Below are 19,927 nucleotides of genomic sequence, written 5' to 3' on the forward strand. Positions count from 1 at the left end.
AGGCTAGTGAGTGTGCGAGAAGCTAGGTGGATGGTGATTTGGCGTGGCACACTGGCACAGGAGCAGGTGTGGAAACAGGTGATGTCATGTACACAAAACCAGCTTTCTAAAGAACAGAAGCTGGGCGATGAAGTCAACTTTTTCTCAGCACACAACGCCTCCGAGGCATAATCTGACAAAACAGCCATGTTCTCTTGTTACTACTGTAAGAACTCTAGTTAACAAAGAAAGCCAAAGGCATAGCACACTGGCTTTGAATAAACACTGAGCAAATGAGATCACCCAGCCCCCCCAGAGGACCACAGGGGCGAATGCCCTACACAACGGGAGGCTCAAAGGGGAAGCCAGAGAGCCAGGAGACGCCAGTGCAGGTACCAGGCGAGGGAGCTTGTATCCTGGAAGGGAGGGAGCCAGCACATCTGCACTGCCCTTGGCTCTCTCAGCACAGTGCCCTTTGCTCAAGGAGAAACAGACTCCATTCTGAGAAACACAGGGCTCCCCAATCAGGAATGCAGAGCACTGTGTTCCAGCAAACCATTCCAAATGCCCAGTACGGGGCCAATCACTTCTGGCTCACATTATCTAATATGGCAGGCTGAACGGACAAACCAGGAATGCCCAGGTCCCATCGAACTGCCCACATGTGCATGGACATGGCTTTGGCTATGGTCATGGCCCTCTCTTGTGGGTCTTTTCTCCTGTTTTTCCAGCTTTTAACTCTAAGACTTCTCTGCCTTATCCATGCTGCCTGGATTTGTTGTCACCCTGACATCCTCTGGACCACAGTTACTGGTAGATTCCTTTATTCAAGGGCCTAGCAAGCACCAGGCACTGCATTAGGGTCCCGCTCAGAGTGGAACAGGGGCAAATTAGAAAGGGTGTCTGATCATTAAGGCGGTCTCAATCTAGTCAGGGAGGACAGGGGGACAAATTATTACAAATGTTCTATGGGGTGGGAAGGCCGTACCCGCAGAGGCCTTATGGGAAAGGGTAATACAAATGGTAGAGTGAAACCCTACAGGAAGCCAAGGAGGAGGAGGCAGAAGGGTCAGCATGCATAAAAGAATGAGATGGAGCCCTCCCCTCCCAGCGGATTCAGACACATCCACTTAGCTCAGCTTCACGAACACCCCAGCACAGAGCAAGTGTGGAGGTGACATAGAGGTGTCTTCTCAGTTCCACTGCCAGATGCCAAGACAGTGAGCAGGCCCTTGGCTGGTCTATGTGCCAAGACCAAACGGTGCTCTTGACAGTAACTGTCAGGAGACACCACTGCACTCAATGACAGGAGATCCAGAAGGTGACAGAGAGCGGGCTTGGGAAGCTCCTGTGTGCTGACCACCTTTCCTGTCAACCCCATGGGAAAAACAGCCCCAAACCACCCCCCCTACAGTGGCCTACACCCAGCAAGCCTGCAAACACAGAGTGGAGAGAGAAGCTCTGATCATTTTGTTGAAGGAGTCCATTAGGTTATAAGACCAGGCCCACTGCTACCACCTCTCAAGATCGGGTAGCTCAGGGAGCAGTCATAGGATACTTGCAGTGCCTTTTCAGTAAATGCTTTCTTATGAGGGAAGTACACTTATTTCTCAGGGCAAGACCAGTCAGAAAGTCAAAGTTAGAACAGATGATTATATACCTGTCCCCTTTGGCTTAAAGAGGACAACAGCACACCTCGCTCAGACACTAACCAGGCACAACTCCCGGGGGAACAGTCAGAGGGTCTTAGACTGGAAAATGCTCCCAGGAACTCTCTACCAGGGACGGAAGAGCAGCCAGTAGGCACTGTCCCCTTTCCCAGTGCCACAGCACCCAGCTGTGGCCTCCACGGAATATCTGCTTGTCCAACCAGGTAAGGAGCTGACGGTGCTCCTCAACAGTCCTGGAAGGTCACTACCATCTCAACTATAATTTACCCAAGGGCCAGCCCTTCACGGTGCCAAGTCCCTTTCCCATTTGGACTTCAACTGACGTAAGAGGGATTTTGTAATCCTCATGGAATTCCGAAACAAAACCATAAAATTACATATTTCCTTTCTTTTCAAGCCTGATAATGCCTAAGAACCTTTGTGCTGTGTTTTGCCAACATGAGAATGAACCGCTGATTCAAGTACCACATTTCATATTTTATGAAATTCCCATGAAACGTGATACGTTAAGCTGATTCTATTTAAAAGAAAAAGAAAAGAAAAGAAAGCTGAATTATGAAAAGCAAACATCTTGAATGATGGAGAAAAGAATAACTAAAAAAGTTCCCCGTGTCTTTTGAAATGGATGATATAGGATTGAACTACTTAAATTCTATCAACCACCTTTGGAAACAATGCTGATGCAAGCAAAGTTGAGGGGGGGGGTGGGTGGGGGGTGGAGCAGGCTGTCAGGATTTTCATCCAAAACCTAACTTAATACAGTGTTTTTCTGAATATCCATCTTTACTCGATGGCTCCTATCCTAAGGCCACTGCCAAGTTCCTTGTGGTGAGGGGCCTCGGCCGGAGCCCTCCCTTCCCACAGCAGTTCTCTGCGTTGGGCACGTGCTGGATGCATGACCGCGTGAAGGACTGGAGGATGGGGATGCAAAGACAGATGAGCAAAAGCATCTCGGAAGAGAAGCAAGACTTGCCCCAGAGCCCTTGGGCCCAGGTACCCAGCGCTAGCTCACGGGCAAGATCACCCAAGATGACTGACTGCTTACCAACCTCCCCTCTTTTCCTAAAGCCCAGCCCAGTCTTTATGTTCTCTCATGACATCGGAATATTGGAAATGCTGAATTTTCTTCTGAATCACCTTCTCCTTTAGTTACTCACTGTGTGCAGGAGAGAGCCCTTCAATGGCCTGGGCATGGATGTCACCATTGCTGCTGTTGTTGTTTTTGAGAGACCCAAATGAGTACCCCCCACCGGAGTGAAGGGTTTAAGCAGGCCATGTGAGAGGCTCACACAATAAGCAGCAGGGACGTGCAGGGGAATTCAGTTTGGATGGATGGCATGTGGTTGCCTAAGAAGCCCAGGAAGAAACTAAGAAGGTGCTGCCTTTGTGAAACCTTCCCCTAAACCCCCCTTCACAAAGACCTCTGGCCCTACTGAGGCCCCACGGTGTTTTGTACCAATGTTAGCATGTCCAGATGGTGCTGTATTACCATTTTTGTATGTAACTGCATTTGTTTTCTATTGCTGCATAACAAATTACTTAGCAGCTTAAAACAACACACATTATCTCACAATTTCCATGGGGCAGGCGTCCAGGCACAGCTCAGCTGCGTCCTCTGCTCAGGGTCTCACAAGGCTGCAATCAAGGTGTCAGCTGGGGCTGTGGTCCCTTCTGAGGCTTGGGGTCCCTTTCCAAGCTGATGTGGTTGTTGGCAGCATTCGTTTCCTTGCAGCTGTAGAAATCATGGCAACTTGCTTCTTCAAGGTCAGCAGAAGAGAGTGTGTCTCTGACTTCTAGACTCCCTTTTAAGGGCCCCCCTGTTTTAGCCTGCCCCACACAGGATAATCTCCCGTTTAACTGACTCAAACTCAACTGATTTGGGACCTTAATTACATCTGCAAAATCCTTTCAACTTTGCCACATAATGTGACCTAATCATGGTCCCACGATGTTCACAAGTCCATCACGATCAGAGGTCCCACCCACACTCAAGGGGAGAAGATTACACAGGGTGTAGAGCAGGGGGCAGAAATCTTTTGGGCCATCTTAGGTCCTGCCTACCACAGTATGCATGTGGTATAGTCTAAGCTCCCTCCTCTTAGCACCTTCTTCTTGAACTTAATAGCATAACTTGTAATTATTTAGTTTGTGCTGTTCTCCATTACTCGAAAGTGACTGGCTCCCTCAAGTCACACTCACTGATGAGTGAATGAAACAGTCAGCTCATCTTTACTAACTGAGGGCTCCAACCACAGAGAAACTGGGGCCACAGCTGACAAAAAGCAGTGAAATCTCAAATCTGAGGGAGGTTAATCTTTATGTAACCCTCCAATTAAGACCTGGAAGAGCTGGAAAAGACAGAAAGAAGATCTAGAAAGAAGGATGTGGGGCAGTAAGGTGTATGCAGGGAAAAGAAAACATTTGGACCAAGTTGGTAGTGTGGGTAGATAGCAGGGAAATCAGGAAGACAGCCAAGTGAGGCAGCCCAGTGTGAGGGGCTTTCCTCACGACTATCAGCTTGCTTCTCCAGTCCAGCCTTGCTTTGACCAATGAGCCCAACTCCTTGAGGTTTCTGTGAACCTCCTGGCTCTCAGTTCTCAAGCTCTGGAGAAGCAGCAAACCTACCGCTATCTCTGGACCTCAACATGTACATATGAATTCCTAGATATACGCCAATACTCACCCTGCTAAGCCTTCACAATTCTGTAGGTCAGCATGAAGAGCAGCCCCTAATGACTAAGGGCAGCTCACCTTCCTTTTCCATGACTTGGCTGGGCTCAATGTCATGTAACCAAATGGCCTTTTTGTCACTAAAACAGGACAATGTATACTTGGTGATAGCCTGGGACCCTACAGCAACTAAGACAGAATATAGAGAAGGGGAGCCAAAAAGTTCTGCTTTCCTCCCTCTGCCTTTTCTATTTTACTCAGAGACACAGAATCTTAGGCCTGCAAGAGGTCTAAGAGGTCATCCTGTCATACCCCACCCCAAGTCTCGCAGCCCTAACAGGTCATCTGGTCCCTGCTGAAGCATTCCCAGTGCAAAGAATACTGTGGTTAGAATACTAATTGCCACATACCTGTCTTAAATCAACTCAACAAGCATTCTGAAAATGCCCAGTATTCCCCACAATAAGCAAACGCCATATATAGAATTCCTGCGCTCACCCCCCACCTCTCAGGCCGCTGACAGACATCGCAGATCAGCCATGGCACTCTTTCCTGCTGATGCTGGATGTGGCTTCAGAATCCTCAGCAGAGCGCTCCAGAAAGTCGCCACTGATCAGTTTACGTTGGCAAAGGAAATCAACTAATTTTCCAACCCTGTTCTAGCAGCTTGTCTTCAGTCAAAAACCACTTTTCTATAACTCCTGCTCATTGCTCCTAATCTGCCTTTAAACACAACAAGTTTGCCCCTTCCTCCAAAAACAACCCTACATATCTCCCTACATCTAAACTTATCCCCCACTTACACCCTGGCAGTCTCAAGCCAAGGCCCAAGGACAGGGTGACCTGGGCGGGTCAAACTAGAGCTCTAATTCTGGGATGATTAGGATGCCCTCATAGTGTTTCAGGGTCAGAGATGAGTGTGTGTAGTGGGGGCCATGGGGCACTTTTCTGCTTGCGGGAACAGGCTCCAAACATGTCGGGTCAACCTAGCACAGGAGTGGCTTTGGGGGAGTCCAATTTTGAGGAGCAGAAGAAAGGAGAGGCAGGGGAAAGGAGGCAAGGGATAACATGGTTGAGCTCATGAGGATGCTGAAAACCAAATCAAATGAAAATGCTCCCAATTACACGTCAACCTTTATCATATCACTGCTGTCTCCCCATTCTGTACCTTCTGGCCATGCATACCAGGTTCCCAGTATAAAGTGTGCACTTACCCACAATCACTCACAAAGCACTAAGACCAAGACAGAACTCGGTCGCATGGCTCTAGGCACACTCTCCCACTCATTCACTCATTTAAGTTTTTAAATCAAGTAGCTGTTAAATATCTATGAGGCATCAGGATCAGACTGGAGCTGGGACCACAAGGGTTATGACAATGATATTCCTGCCACCATGGAATTCACAATCCACTTGTTTCAGAGGCAGGTAGAGAACTCCTTAAGATACAAAAGGGGTTATACAGTATAATACATTTTGCATGGATTTTATCTTCAGAAGGCATGATAGTTAAAATCAAGATACACACCATCTAGCAAAATTATCAAAAAGAAAATTCAATAATTTAGCATTTTTTTCTAAGTACCAAAAACAAATCAACATGTGCTGCAGTGCCTCAGAAACAAACCAATGTGGTGAGCTAAAGGTTCAGGTTAGCAAATCCAGGCTCCCTCCGATTCTCAGTGTAAACCTGCAGCTTCCTCGGGATCATGATTGCTCTTCCCCGAAGACATTCTATCACTCATCTCTTCTCTCCTCAGCCAGTGTCCACTAAGCTCCTAAAACGTGCCTGGCATTAAGCATGAAAACTGCCATGCAGGCAGCCAACTATGGTAGAGGGAATTAGCTTAGGGTCTCTGGCCCATACTGTATTTGCAACAAATATTTATTATCAGTGAGATAAGTGTCAATACCATGGTTTGCACAGAGGGCCTAAATATCGGGGGTCAGGGCAAGGTCTGGAGAATCTGGCATTTTAGCCCCATCCTGAGCACATGCGGGAAGCAGAGGGTGAAGTGTGAACCAGGTGAGAAAGGGCCTCGTAGGCAATACTGAGGTCAGAGAGAAGGCTGAAGTGGACTGGACGATATCTAGCCACATGGACATTCTGCCCATATGGAAGGACCAGGATTTCTTCCTGAGGATAAGAAGAGCCACTGAGGGATCTCCACCAGGGACTGAGGAGGACAGATCTAAAGAGTCAACCCAGGCAACGAGGTATAAAATGGACCAAAGGAAAGCAGAAATGAAATCAGGGAAACTAATGAGCTCACAGAGAAAATTAGGAAGGAAAAAGTGATGGTCTGAACTCAGACACTATAACTGGAAATGAAAAGAGATGTACAGACTTGAAAGGGGAGTGAAGAGTGAGAGGCAGCACCTGGCTAGTGTGGCTCAGCAGCTGAGCGTTGACCCAGGAACCAAGAGGTCACCGGTTCAATTCCCTGTCAGGGCACATGCCCACATTGCGGGCTTGATCCCCAGTAGGGGCATGCAGGAGGCAGCCAATCAATGATGCTTCTTTCTCATCTCATCAATGTTTCTATCTCTCTATCCCTCTCCCTTCCTCTCTCTCTAAACATCAATAAAAACATATTTAAAAAAAAGAAAAAAGAATGAGGGGTAGAGAACTTCAAACTCAGTGGTGGATGATTACAGAGAGTGAGAGACAGAAAGGGATCTAGGAGGCCCTGGGTAGCTCACTTAACTGTATGGAGGACTGTGCTCTTCACAGAGAGGATGAACGAAGTCATGCCGGGGCGCTGCATGGTGTGTAAAGATGCTGTGTTGAGGTTTGGACATGGGGCCGCAGGGATACCCAGGACCTGGCTGGCTCCACAGGTGTGGGACACTGCAGAGTGACCTGAACTGGGGTCTCGCGCACCGATGGAAGGAGAAGCCACATTGTCGGGGAAAAAGAGTGGCACCCTGCAGGAAGGCTGGCCCAGGTTACCAAGAGCCCTCAGAACTCCAAAATGCAGCGGTCTATGGACACAGCAACTGACAGTTCCCCAGCGAACCCCAGCCAAGAAAATAGTATTAATCCATGTTTGGAGTTAGGTTTAAAATTCGCTAAGACATTCTGTTCTACCATAAACGTGGATTTGTAAGTAGAAGTCCTATGAAAGAGGATCATGACAGAGATGGTTATGGCCACGGAGGTAATGACTGTGATTCAAGGTATACCTTTCCTGCTGGTCCTCTGGGAAAGTCTAACGAGGAAGGAGAGATGGATGGAGCGAGAGGCACATCTTCCATATGAACAAAGTGGGAAAATTCCCGATGAACACACGGCAGAGAGATTCGCCTGTGGAAAATTCCACACATAGGAATGGTCAAACAACTGTTTTCCTTCCTTCCTTCTTTTCTCATAAAAGGAAGAAGACGAAGGCCTCTGGTGGAGATGAGAGTTCTGGAGAAACCACTTTGGCTGAGACTGTGACTGTGACAAGAATGTCTCTTAAGTTGAAGTGCTCAGAGGCAGGACTGCAAAAATTACAGGGCCTGTTAGGGGTGGGGGTGGGGGGGCTGAATATGGCTCAGAATGCAAGGTGAGATCTAAAGAAGCATCTAATCACTCTAGGAAGGAGTCGAGTTGAGATCAAATTATAATAATACTAAGTGAAACCATTTGACTTTGCCATTTCTGTAGGTAAAAAAAAAAATGGTCAGATATCAGCCATTGCCCATGATTTGGTGGAATGCTCAGGGTTGGAGATCACCTTGGCCAGGTAGACCGAGCTGTCCTGCTTTACAAAGACTGCTCTGCATGGCTATTTCTGTTACTACTTAATGCTTGCTGTGTTCAAGATTATTAACAATTGATTTTTATTTCAGAAAAAAAATAAAACATGAAAGAAAAGCCTTATTAATCATAAGGTAAAATTCCTCTCTAATTATAGAGGGGAAGTTCTTTCAAAGGGGGTAGGGGGAAAATCAAAATCCTGGTTAAAGCTGGAGGTATCCATGCTTAGAGTTAGAAACTGGAGGGAAACATTCTACTCACTACCAAATGCAGTGAGGGGCTCACCCGAGGTCCCCCCAGCACCTTCCTCTCTCACCTGGGAGCCCAGAGGAAACACAGAAAGCACTCTCCCTGCAAAGGCCTAGGTCGCTCTGGCCTTCCTCTGCTTCCTGCAGCAGGAGCCCCTCACCCGCCTGACCCACTGCATGCCAGTACCCAGCACGGCAGCCTGAGGGCATGTCAGGCACAGACACACGCAATGATGACTCCGATAACTGGGCACTTCCAAGAAAAGGGCTGCACAATAGAGGCCTCCAAACCACCTTCCTGCCAGTCTACCCCAGTGACCCTGAGAAGCACAGGTAGAGAGATGCCACGAGCCCCGAGACCAAGACCGGGGTGGCCCGCCACACAGCACTGACTTTGAGGGGCCCATCTACAGCAGGGCTACAACTCCCTCTGTGGGAAATGCAGTGCTGCAGAAAGTAATTAGAGTCCAGCAAGCCCGCATATCCGAAGGCCTGGGCAGCCAAGGGGAGACGTGAGCTCTGCCAGCAGAAGGGCTAGAAGGTAAAGGGCATGGGTGCAGCTCTCAGCTACTCTCTGACCCAGTTTTTTAAGAGGGATGCAGGCCCACCCTGGTCAGTTCAGTTTAGTGGTTAGAGTGTCAGCCCACGGACCAAAGGGTCTCAGGTTTATTCCCAGTCAAGGGCACGTACCTGGATTGCAGGCTCAATCCCTGGCCCTGGTAGGGGGTGGCATGTGGGAAGCAACCAATAGATGTGTCTCTCAGATGTCAGATCTCTCTCTCTCTCTCTCTCTCTCTCTCACACTGTCTCCCCCCCCCCCCCGCCACTTCCTCCCTCCCCTTTACTCCCTGTAAAATAAAGAGGGGTGTTGGCCTGATGCACGGTGGGGATGGAGAGGGTGGCAAGAGGGGCCACAGATGGGACTCTGGCAGGTATCCTTTCTGTCACCACGTATCAGCAGCACCAGAAAGAGTGACTCAGCTTTCCTGGCCTTGGTTTGTGGCTGGTTCAACCTGGTGGCCCCATCCCTGATAGTGTGCCAAGTGGGTGAGAAAAAAGGTCAGGCCGAGGTCAGAACACTGGGCATCCATTAGATGCCAAAAGCAGAGGTTTTGACAAATACGGGACTAACAAAAACAAACAAACAGTGAAGACCAGGGCCCCCCCCTCTGAGTGGCCCAGCTTCTCAGGCCTCCCCAGCCCACAAGCCACAGCTGGTGAAGGCCCGCAACCAGCAGGCCAATCTCCAGCAGGCATGCTACCAGGCAAGTGCTCACAGGAAGAGTTTCAAACCTGGAAACACAGAGGAAGAGGCGGCTAGCTCTCCCTCGGGGAGAGGAGAGGTCGCATACTCGTTGTGTTCGCTAAGTGGTCGCCACACTGAAGAATCCAGGCCCCCAGACTTGGAGTGTTCCCTGATGGAAGCAAAACGCACCCATGGAGGGCGAGAAAGGCCCTTCGTAGGAGCTGACATTCCCCAACCAAGTTTACAAAATAAACAGGAGAAGGTCCCCAGAGAATCCTCTTACTCTATCGTGTGGTAAATATCGGGTCCAGTTAAAAAGTGAATAAACAAAAATAAATAAATAAGCAAACACCATGGGGAGATATGCATAAAATTCTTTAACGAAAGAAAATGAAATAGACACCACACCCAAGAGTTAGATGGAGAATATGTCCTTGAAAAGAATTTGTCCCGGGACATGGACGTGCATGCAAGCAATCATTTTGAATTTCCAAATAAAGTTGTCAATTCTTCCCAAAGCAGTTGACAAATTGAACTCAATGACGACCAAAGTTACAAACCACTTTATAAGAATGACTATAAAGTCCATTGGCAGGAATAAGTGTGCCCCAGTCACCAGGAATGACAAAGACTATAAGGAATGGTCAGGCCTGGGGTGGGTTCAGAGGCTCGGGATTTAGGACTGAGATGAAATTCCTCACAGCAAGTTCAATCAATGTAGCAAGTTTCCAGCGGGGATCTTGTCAAACAGCTCTCGCCTCAGTCAGTGGCTCTGCCTACGCTCCGCCTCCATTCCCACGATAGGACACCGCTGTCCGTGTAGTGGCAGGATGTCCATCCTTAGATAACCACAGAAGGGCTTGAGGGGGAGAGGTGGAAGACAGTGCTGAGCTGTGCACGTATTGAGCAAGGCCAGGGCGAAGGGTTGGGGGAGAAAGAAAACATTCGTGTCGGACCGGAGAACCAAGTGCGTGAAGTAGCAACGACAACCACTGCCCAGCTCTGATGAAGCCAGGCTTTTCTGCTTTAGATAACTGTTATTCTCATCTCACAGAGTGCGAGGTTGTTAGTCAGAGGACTCAGACTTATATGCCTATGAGGCACAGAGGCCACAAAATAAGTGGAGCAGCCCAGGAGTTGCACAAAAGGGAGCGGTGGGGACTGTGGTAAACACAGCCCAGCGTCCCAAGTCAAGGGGCAGCTTCTTCCAACTCCAGCTACTTGTGGCCACGCAGCAATGAGGACCCTGTGTTGGCACAAGTGTTCAGTTTTTCACAAGAAGCCAGAAATCCATATTTTTATATCAAATCTCCCAATTTTAAATGTTCATGACTATTTAAAATTTAACATAGATTGGCAAACAAAATGCCTGCAGGTTCACTGGTCCCACGGGCTGCCAATTTGTGCCAGTAGACACGATTCCCTCCTATCACAGCGACTCAGCTAAGGGAGACATCAAGGGAGGAAGGACCTCATCCTCCACCCTGGCCTCAACCCCCAGGGGCTGGTGGCAGAGTCCTTCAGGGCATTTGTGCAGCTGTGTCATCCACATCAAAGCTGGGCCATGCGGCTGCCATAATTGATCCCTGATATCCTGACAAGCACAGAAAGCTCGCAGCAAGAGGCAGACAAGAGGCATGTTCCTCCAGGCCAGCAGGTGTGACCCAGGACCAGAGTCAGGGGTGCGGGAGTCAGGCCAGGTGTGCCCAGGACCAGAGTCAGGGGTGCGGGAGTCAGGCCAGGTGTGCCCAGGACCAGAGTCAGGGGTGCAGGAGCCAGGCCAGGCCGTTCCATGGACCATACGGTGCTAAGCATCTGGCCTCAGTTCAGGAAGTAAGCGGCTCCTCTTTATGCTCCCAAGTCCTTACCTTGGGACTAGTTTGAACCCCTCCCTAACCACCGTGTAGAGTCTGAACCCAACCCATCTCTCCTCTGTTGCTCTGAAATGCCAACACACGCGCTTCAGTTTTTCTGAGATGGAGGATGTTGATTTAATTAGCATTTGATCATTTTGTACCACTGCCTTCTAACATCATAAAATCTCTTCCTATGTGGTCTCTAATATTTCTGTTCCTCGTGACATCGATGCCAACAGAAACCATCTGTCCCGAAGTCCTGATCCTCATTAAGAAATCCCTTAACATGCAAGGCAATTATTTTCCTGTAGTGAAATATAGTTAAGTGATAGTTGGCAAAGCTCTGAATTTCTCAGGTTGTAGTTTTTTTGGGGGAAAAAAAGTCTAAAATCTGGATTAAATAACCCATTTTTAATATTGGCGGCCATTAAAATATTTTTAAAAACATATTATGGGGACAAATCAACTATCTGACATTTTCTCCTAAAATGAGAGGGTTGAGCTAAAGGAGTTCTGAGATCTTACCCAGCTCTGTAATGAATGAGGTGTGTTTTATGATTCACAAATAATATGCTTTAGGATAAAATGAACTTTCTCCATGAAAACCTAGCCCTTAAGAGGCAGCTTCCCTTCAGGTGCAGCCAGGAAAGGTGGCTGGTCAGACTAATTCTCTGTGTCTGCTTCTCTCTTCTTCCCCAAAGCATACCACCTATGTGCAGTTCCTAAACAGAAGACAAATGCCATAAAACACACAGAACGGCCATGCCCAGCCCCTCCCAGGAGCTTCTCTGGGGCAGGGCTGTGTCTCAGTTACACTGTCACAGCCCAGGGCCAGCACAGCCCACAGCTGAAGGCTCAGCATGTGTGTGGAAAGTTTAAGTTCCCAAGAAGATACCACTCTAGGTCTTACTGCAATAAGAATAATTGTGAGGTACAAATTCCACAGATTTATATTAAATACTGGCTATCGAAAAAAAAAAACAACCTTTCGATCATTAGCTATAACCATCCAAGAATAATAAGTCAGATAAATATTATTTCTTCATGTTGTACATTTAAGGCCTATTCCCAGCAGCCAGCTCACATTTTTTGGAGAGCACTTGGCTACACCGTAACTCAAAACCTATCTTTACTTCTCAGCAGATGCATCCTCTACTAAAAGCAACAGATTCCTGGGCCTTACAAGGGGAGCTGACAGAGGGCTGAGTGCAAAAATAAAGATAAATTAAACGAGTTCTAAAAGCAGATGTGGAAAGCAGTGGGTTCTCCAAATGCGCTTGTTTCCCTTGGATCCGGGGACTTGCACATGGTCACACCAAGGGGAGCTCCTAAGGTACTCCATGAAGGAACTCCCCCATGCCGCTGGACAATCAACCACCTCATCGTGTGTTTCTATATGTGTTTTTTGTTTTTTCATTGATCTTAGAGAAAGGAAGGGACAGAGGGAAAGAGGGAGGGAGGGAGGGAGGGAGGTACATCAATTGGTTGCCTCTCACACACGCCCCGACAGGGGATCAAACCCACAACCTAGGTACATGCCCTGACTGTGAATAGAACCCACCACCTTTTGGTATAAAGGAGGACGCTCCAACCAACTGAGCCACAGCGGCCAGGCTGTCCTATCAGGGGTTCTGGAATGCCATCTTGACCAGGCTCACGTCAGTCAGTTCCCCTTGCCCAGCAGCTCAAGTCCACACCCCCAACCACCTGCCCTGTGGGCTCTCACACGGAAATCCTTCACACTGGCCACTCCTACACCTGCTTCCTCCGCCTCCCCATGGAAACCACAACAAAGGTGCTGCCCCCTGAGGACTCCCCCAACCCAGGACTCCGTGTGACCCCAGGTAGCATGCGGAGTTCTCCTCAGGACTGTGAATTACAAAACTGAGACTCTTTCTAGTTTCTCTCTGTTGATCTGCATCTAGGGTGATACAGTTAAAAATGGTTGGACAAATAAAGAGGTGATGTAAAGGTCATCCTTGATCGCAAATGTCTCCTGGCCGCCAGCCACTGATCACAGCCCAAAAAAGCCTCCATGAGAAGTTGTTCAAAGTCAGGAAGGGGTGACTCAACATGTGGCCTAGGAAAAATGATAGTTTCCTTGTATAAAAACACCGAAGTCACACCCCCAAATCTGTCATTTACAGCTCTCAGAAGGTACTTTCCTGGCACGCGTTTCAGTCAAATACTTCAAAATGTGCTGAGGTTTGCACAGTGCCCTGGTTACCCCGTGTCTTCCAAGACTTAGCTGAAGTGAGGCAGCCATGCAAACGCACCTCCCCACCGGGGAACAGACACCTTGTTGTCACCTGAAGGGGTGTGATGCACATGCTCGTGTCCCAGGTAACACATGGGAACCTTCTGCCTCCAATACATGGACGCTCCTGGGAAAGCCAAGTCTAAAGGCCAGACCCAGGTGCTGGCAATGGAAACGTGGAGCATCGACCCACATGCGGAAGAGCTGTCTGCAATGAGGGTCTTACCTCGGTGGCACTTTCTGCAGGGCCAGAGAGCAGCAGGCAGTTGACAGGGCTCTCCCTGGTTGTGCTCGGACCTTCTGATTCTTAAACATTTGTAATTGCCTCTGGTACAGATCAGAACACTGCCAAGTCATAAACCACCACGAGCTTAATGATAAGCACTCCCTAAGGTAGAGAGCCTGACAGAGGTACTCTCCGTCAATGCCATCTTTCATTGCCACAAAGAACAATTCACACAACACACGGTTTGGGGTCTTATGTAGCCATTAAGCTTATTCTGCCCCCTAAACAACCTACCATTCCCTCTGCAGCAGGGAGGCCCTCACTCCCTCCAACTGGGCCACCACATGGCTGTGCTCCAGCAGGCTTTCTCAGCCGGGATGAGTTGTTTCTTCCTAATTCCCTCTACATGGCAGGCACTGGTAACCCTCAGATCCAAAGCCATGCCTTTCTCTCTTGCTGCCGCCCCTTAGAGTCCAGGAAATCAAATACAGCATGTCCGTAACACTGTTTCATTCAGCATCATTTTGTTATAACGCTCATGAGATGCCATAGGAACTTTACTCTTGTTTATATCAATTACCTATGGTCAAACTGGTTTTGTTTCATTGGTTTGACCACAGTTCCAAGAAACTATAGACAAGTTAAGTGAGGACTTACTATACTCACTCTGTCAGCCTCCCTTGCAGCTATAATGGTCATGTGACCCAGTTCTAATCCCTAGGATGTCTGCAGGGGGCTTCTGACAAGAATTTTACCTTCCTGATAAAAGGAGGCTGACTACAGCTGGCAGAGCCCTACCCGTATCCCCAGCCTTGAATGTAGCTGTTTACACTGATGATGACTCATTAAAAATGCACATATACACTCCTAGATAAGATTAGAAGAATGACGATCAACACATAGATGGTTTTAATATTAGTTCTATACAGGTGTGTGCGTGCATATGTTCAAACAAGCATTGGCTAGAGAAGACTTCTTTTTTAGAGTTAAAATGATGCATACTTTAAACATAAAAATTTGTCAATTTGGACTCACTATTCAGAATTAGGCCATGTTAGGTGTATTTCCTTCCATGTGTTTCAGCTTATGAACATCCATATTTATAGGTGACCTGCAAAATAAACTAGAACTTCCTCCACCCGGATTTCGGTGCCTTCCCCTATTTGAGGTGTTGAACCAGTGTGAATGGGACAGGAGGGTGAGAATCGAGGCTTGCACCATCTCCTCAGACACAGAAAGACAGCTGCATTGAAAGGCAACAGTGCAGGACAATGTCCTGGTTAATTTGTTGACATATCCCACAAAAGTTTCCACATAAATGTTTTAATTATATTGAGGACAGAAATCCTTCAGCTCACCAATAGAGCCTGTCTACTGACAACTTGTCATGAGGATCCATCACACACCCAGGAAAAAACTGAAGTTCAACAAAATGAGACAACTCCTTCATCTCACAAACACCATGAACTAGAAAAGCCAGAAGCTGCAGTGCTCTCCCACACACACACATTTGGCATTTATCAAAGGAATGGGAACCACTCACACTGACTTGAAAACGTGTCCTTAATTTTTTTTGTAATGAGCCCTAGGTTTTCTCTTTTGCTTTTGCCTTTTGTGACAGTGGTTCTCCAGGATTAGGGAAAAGGGAGCACTCAGGGTTCAGTGTGCTGGGTATCGGCACAGAACATCAGGACACGTCTCAGGGTAAAACGCAACTGGAACTGTGGCGGACAGCTCCATTTTGCCTGTCTCCTACTAACCATGGACACTCGATATTAAATCACCCGTTGCATGTATTTTTCCTTCATCCGGGGGAAAGGAAAGGAGGGTTTTTCCTTATATGATCACAGAAGAGGGACACATGTGCAGAAGAGGAGCCAAGCCTGCATTGATCTTGCTGTGCCCCTGTGCCTGGGCACGACCCCAGTGTGAACACACACCAGAGAAACTGATTTTATTAGCTCCTTGTGTCTCAAATTTTTCAGCTGCAAAATTAAGATAATACTAAACTATGTTAAGTTTCTCTTATTATAGGTCAAAACTATTGATAACAATGATTTCATATGGTCCAGCCTAGTAATTCCTACCTTAAAACATTCACAGGTTTTCTTATAGGATCAAATAAAATTGGGATTTATATGAAGGTGCATCAAAAAAAAAAAAAAAACCCTGTAACTATGAAAAGAGCATTAACTTTATGAGCTGGAACAATAATCAGCACTCCCAACTCCACATGTGCATTGCTTTATAGAAATGAAATCATGGAGATATCAGAATCGTTCCTTATAATGCAAATTCCTGGGTGCACCCCAGACATGCCGAGTTAGGAGCAGAAGGACCTGCCCGGCGAGGAATGTGCACTCTGACACATGCTCTGGTGGTAACTCAAGTTGGAGAAAATACTTTTCCCAGGAAATAAATGGGCCTCTTTGGATTTGGGTGGCTTTCTGCAGAAATGCAGACTTTGCCCAAGCTCACTTAGTATGTCCCCTTCTCCACCATAAAAGAGATTATAAAAACCTAGCTCATACATCCTTTTTTCTTAATAGCCAGAAAAGACTTCATATGAAAGTCAGTAAAATTAGCTCAGTCACTAATTCCTAAAAATTGATGAGACTTGATGAAGGTTTCATCTTTTGCCACCAGGTGGTTTCATCATCTTACTCCTAATCCAAGCCTTTTAAAAAGTTCTGGGTGTTGAACTTCCTGGAGGACCCCCCTCCCCCCACCCCCCACCCCCACCCCCACCCCCGCCCCACAGACCTCCCTTGCAGCAGGGGCTGGCTGCTGCATGGCCCATGGGAACTTACCCCTCAGGATGTAGTTCTGATAGTTCTGGTCGGCCTCAGCTCCCACCTTGATCAAACAGGTCAGACCTTCAGCCACCACAAATTCATGCACCAAATCCTTGTCATCCTGGCAGGAGAGGAGAGAGAAAAAATAACTGATGAACAAAATAGATCCAGAGACATAGAACCATGGAACAGACTGACAAGTTTCAGAGGGAAGGTGAAGGTGGGGGGTTGGGGGGTGGGTGGGTGGCTGAGATTAACCAGGGAACTTATATGCATACTGGAGGCTCGGTGCATGAAATTTGTACATGGGTAGGGTCTCTAGGCCTGGCCGGCGATCAGGACCCATCTGTGGGGCGACTGGCAGGGCGATTGGGAGGCCCCCACTGGCACCTGCCTTGGCTGGCCTGGGGCCTGTGGGCTGGGGGAAGCTCTTGCGTTGAGCATCTGCTCCCTGGTGGTCAGTGTGTGTCATAGCGACCTGTCATTCCACCGTTTGGTTGATTTGCATATTAGGCTTTTATTATATAGGCTATGCATAGCACATGGACACAGACAATAGTGTGGTGAAGGTCTGATAGGGGCAAGTGTGGGGAGGAGGGAGTCAATGGGAAGAAAAACAACAACAACAAAAACCAAGGGGGCATCTGTAATACTTTCAACAATAAAGATAAATTTTTAAAAAAAGACACATGAAGAAAAAAAAAAAGAAGACTTCAAATCCTGTCCCGGTCCATCCTCCATGCAGACTGTGCTGTTAAAACTATGCACAGGTCTTTGAAGCCAGACCGACCCCTGAGCTTGTTCTGCTCTATTCAAATGAAGCATCTCAACTGTTGCCAGAGGAATTTTACAACCAGTCTTCGCATTGTTGTTTGCCAAAGACCAAGGATTGCCTTCTGGGCAATCTAATAAAGACAAAGCAAGCGAATCCCTGACTGTCAAGAATATTTATAGTGTTCTGTTTCTCATTCTTCAAAAACCAGCAGGCTGCGCACCCTCATAGGTCCCTAGGCACAGGCCACATGAAGCTTGCTGGGTTTAACAGCGGGAACCTCCAACAGCAGCACAGACCATCAAGTGAAGGGTTCAAAACCCCCTGTGTGTTCCACAGGACAGTCCTTAAGGCCTTGTAAATGGTACCAGAAGGTAAGGAAGCAGACCCTCCATCTCCTGAGCTATGGGCTTGCCAGACCAGCAGGAGGCAGAGCACAGTTGCCCGCATGTATCTGGAGCAGCATGCCACCCCTCAAAAGAGCCACCGTGGGTGGCCTGCAGACCTGCTCACAGAAGGCAGGCCAGGCAAGGAACCTCAGGGTCATCGACTCTGTGGTTCACAAAGAGAGGTCTCCAGACCCATGGGGAACAAGAGGGTCACCTGGGAACTTGTTAAAAATGCAAACGCCCAGCTCCATTCCTGACTTACTTGACAGGAAAGTTTGCTGTGGGGCCCATGGACCTGTGCCTACCACGCCCTCCACGTGATTGGAAGGTGCCCTCCAGGTGACTGGGAGGTACTCAGATGGGCCTCAGCCCACTTCAGATCATCTGGGAGCTTTGAAAAGGAAGAGGAAGCAGGACCCTTCCCCGGAGGACTTAACCAGAATTTCTGGAAGTGAGGCCCAGCTTTGCTATTATTGAATTCCCCAGGAAATCCTAAAGGCTGGCCAGTTCAAAAACCACTAATCTAATCCTACCTTCTCTTTATAGATAAAGACTCAAGAGTGACAAACAGTGGCCACGTCACCTATGTCCACCAGCCTTCCCCTGCCCTCCCCAGTGCACTCTATCCTGTAGTAGCCACCTCTACCATATGGAAATGTAGGAGAGGGATCCTTCTTCTGCTGCTGTGGGAGATTCCCTCAATCGGACAGTGCCTTGTCTCAAACACAACCAGGATAAGGCTGGAACATTCTTCTTCAATTATAACAACAGAGCAAAACTAAAAAACCTCAGTGATGTAAATAGTAGAAAGCTTAATGGAATAATGAAAGGTTATTCTTCTAGGAATGGTCAGCAACCATGGTTGATCTCCAGAAAAGAAAAAATAATGTAGACGAACTGGCACAATTCTCCAGTCTCTCTGTTAAATCAGCCCCTCATTTGGATTTTACGGCATTTTCCAATTATATGGATGGAGGACGTGAGCTCAATGTGGGCAGGCCAGGCACAGGCTCCCTCTGAACCAAGAAAGTGCTCTCAGTGTTCAGAGGGCACCGGGGGAGGGGGAGCAAGGCTTGTGCCCCAAAGGTAATGAGAGACAGCTGTGTTAGCTCAGACTTTAAGATAATCATGGCTTTGGAAAGCAAGAGAAAATGGGACAGTATCATGAGTTTTTGGAAAATTACTTTACACTCCTATGTATAAAGGAAATAAAAAATAATTCTCTCTCCATCCATATCCTTTTCCACCAGCATATGTGAAAAGTGAACATTTAGATGAGCTCATGTCTAGTCAGAAATTTTTTCCAAGCGTGTAACAAATGTTTATTACTTTAACTAAAACTAGATTCACACATGACTTCATGGTGAAAAAGTGAGAACAAGCTCTCAAGAAACCACTCAAGCTAATCACTAATATTAATATCGAGTTGACTGTCTGGGAAAGGTACCTAGAAAAAACACTGGACAGAGGAGATGGTGTTTATAAAAATAATTCAGAACCCAAAGTAAAATGTATGCACATATGTAGATAAGGCACTTTAGGAGCTAAAAATGTATGGATAATAAATGTGGAGAGTATCTTCCAAATCAGCAATGTACTAGATTTTAAACACGTATCCTAAAATATACAGGCACTAATAAGTCGTTCTTGAAACAACAAGAATGAAATCAAAATGTTCACACTAACGAATAAGTGATTATCACTGCATTTCAGAATTTTCTATAAGAGCCATGCATTAACCTGCAGTCATTCTTTAATGCCTATTAGTCAAGGAATATGCAACCCAATCCAAATGGGCAATGGCTCAAGTTTTTGTTGTTGTTGTTGTTTACCCCCTAATTCCAAGTAGAACCTCCACATCTAGAAAACGCAAGGGATGATGGAGAGGCAGGCTCATGGGTGTGAGAAGTGATCGAGGTCCCAGACAGCTTGCAACCTGTGTAACCCATTCAATCCCCAAGGCATCCTTGCTCTGTGGTTTACAGCTATTTTGAGCGCACGTGGGTGGTCTTCCAGACAGGTTATAAACTTCTGATGGCAAACACCTTCCCCCTTGCCTACGAGGTGTGGACAA

At 47.4% G+C, this 19,927-nt stretch overlaps 1 protein-coding gene across 17 annotated transcripts in view; it reads right to left on the reverse strand.

Annotated features, from left to right (window-relative positions):
• Positions 1-19,927, reverse strand: part of FHOD3 (formin homology 2 domain containing 3) — a 415,178-nt gene that overhangs the window by 202,632 nt on the left and 192,619 nt on the right. For all 17 annotated transcript variants that reach the window (XM_036321024.1, XM_036321008.1, XM_036321023.1 and 14 more), the window contains exon 5: positions 16,708-16,813. In XM_036321024.1, the coding sequence (XP_036176917.1) occupies positions 16,708-16,813 (106 nt within the window). The remainder of the gene's footprint in view (positions 1-16,707; positions 16,814-19,927) is intronic.

This window comes from Myotis myotis, unplaced genomic scaffold, assembly GCF_014108235.1.
Source record: "Myotis myotis isolate mMyoMyo1 unplaced genomic scaffold, mMyoMyo1.p scaffold_m19_p_9, whole genome shotgun sequence".
NCBI lineage: Eukaryota > Metazoa > Chordata > Mammalia > Chiroptera > Vespertilionidae > Myotis > Myotis myotis.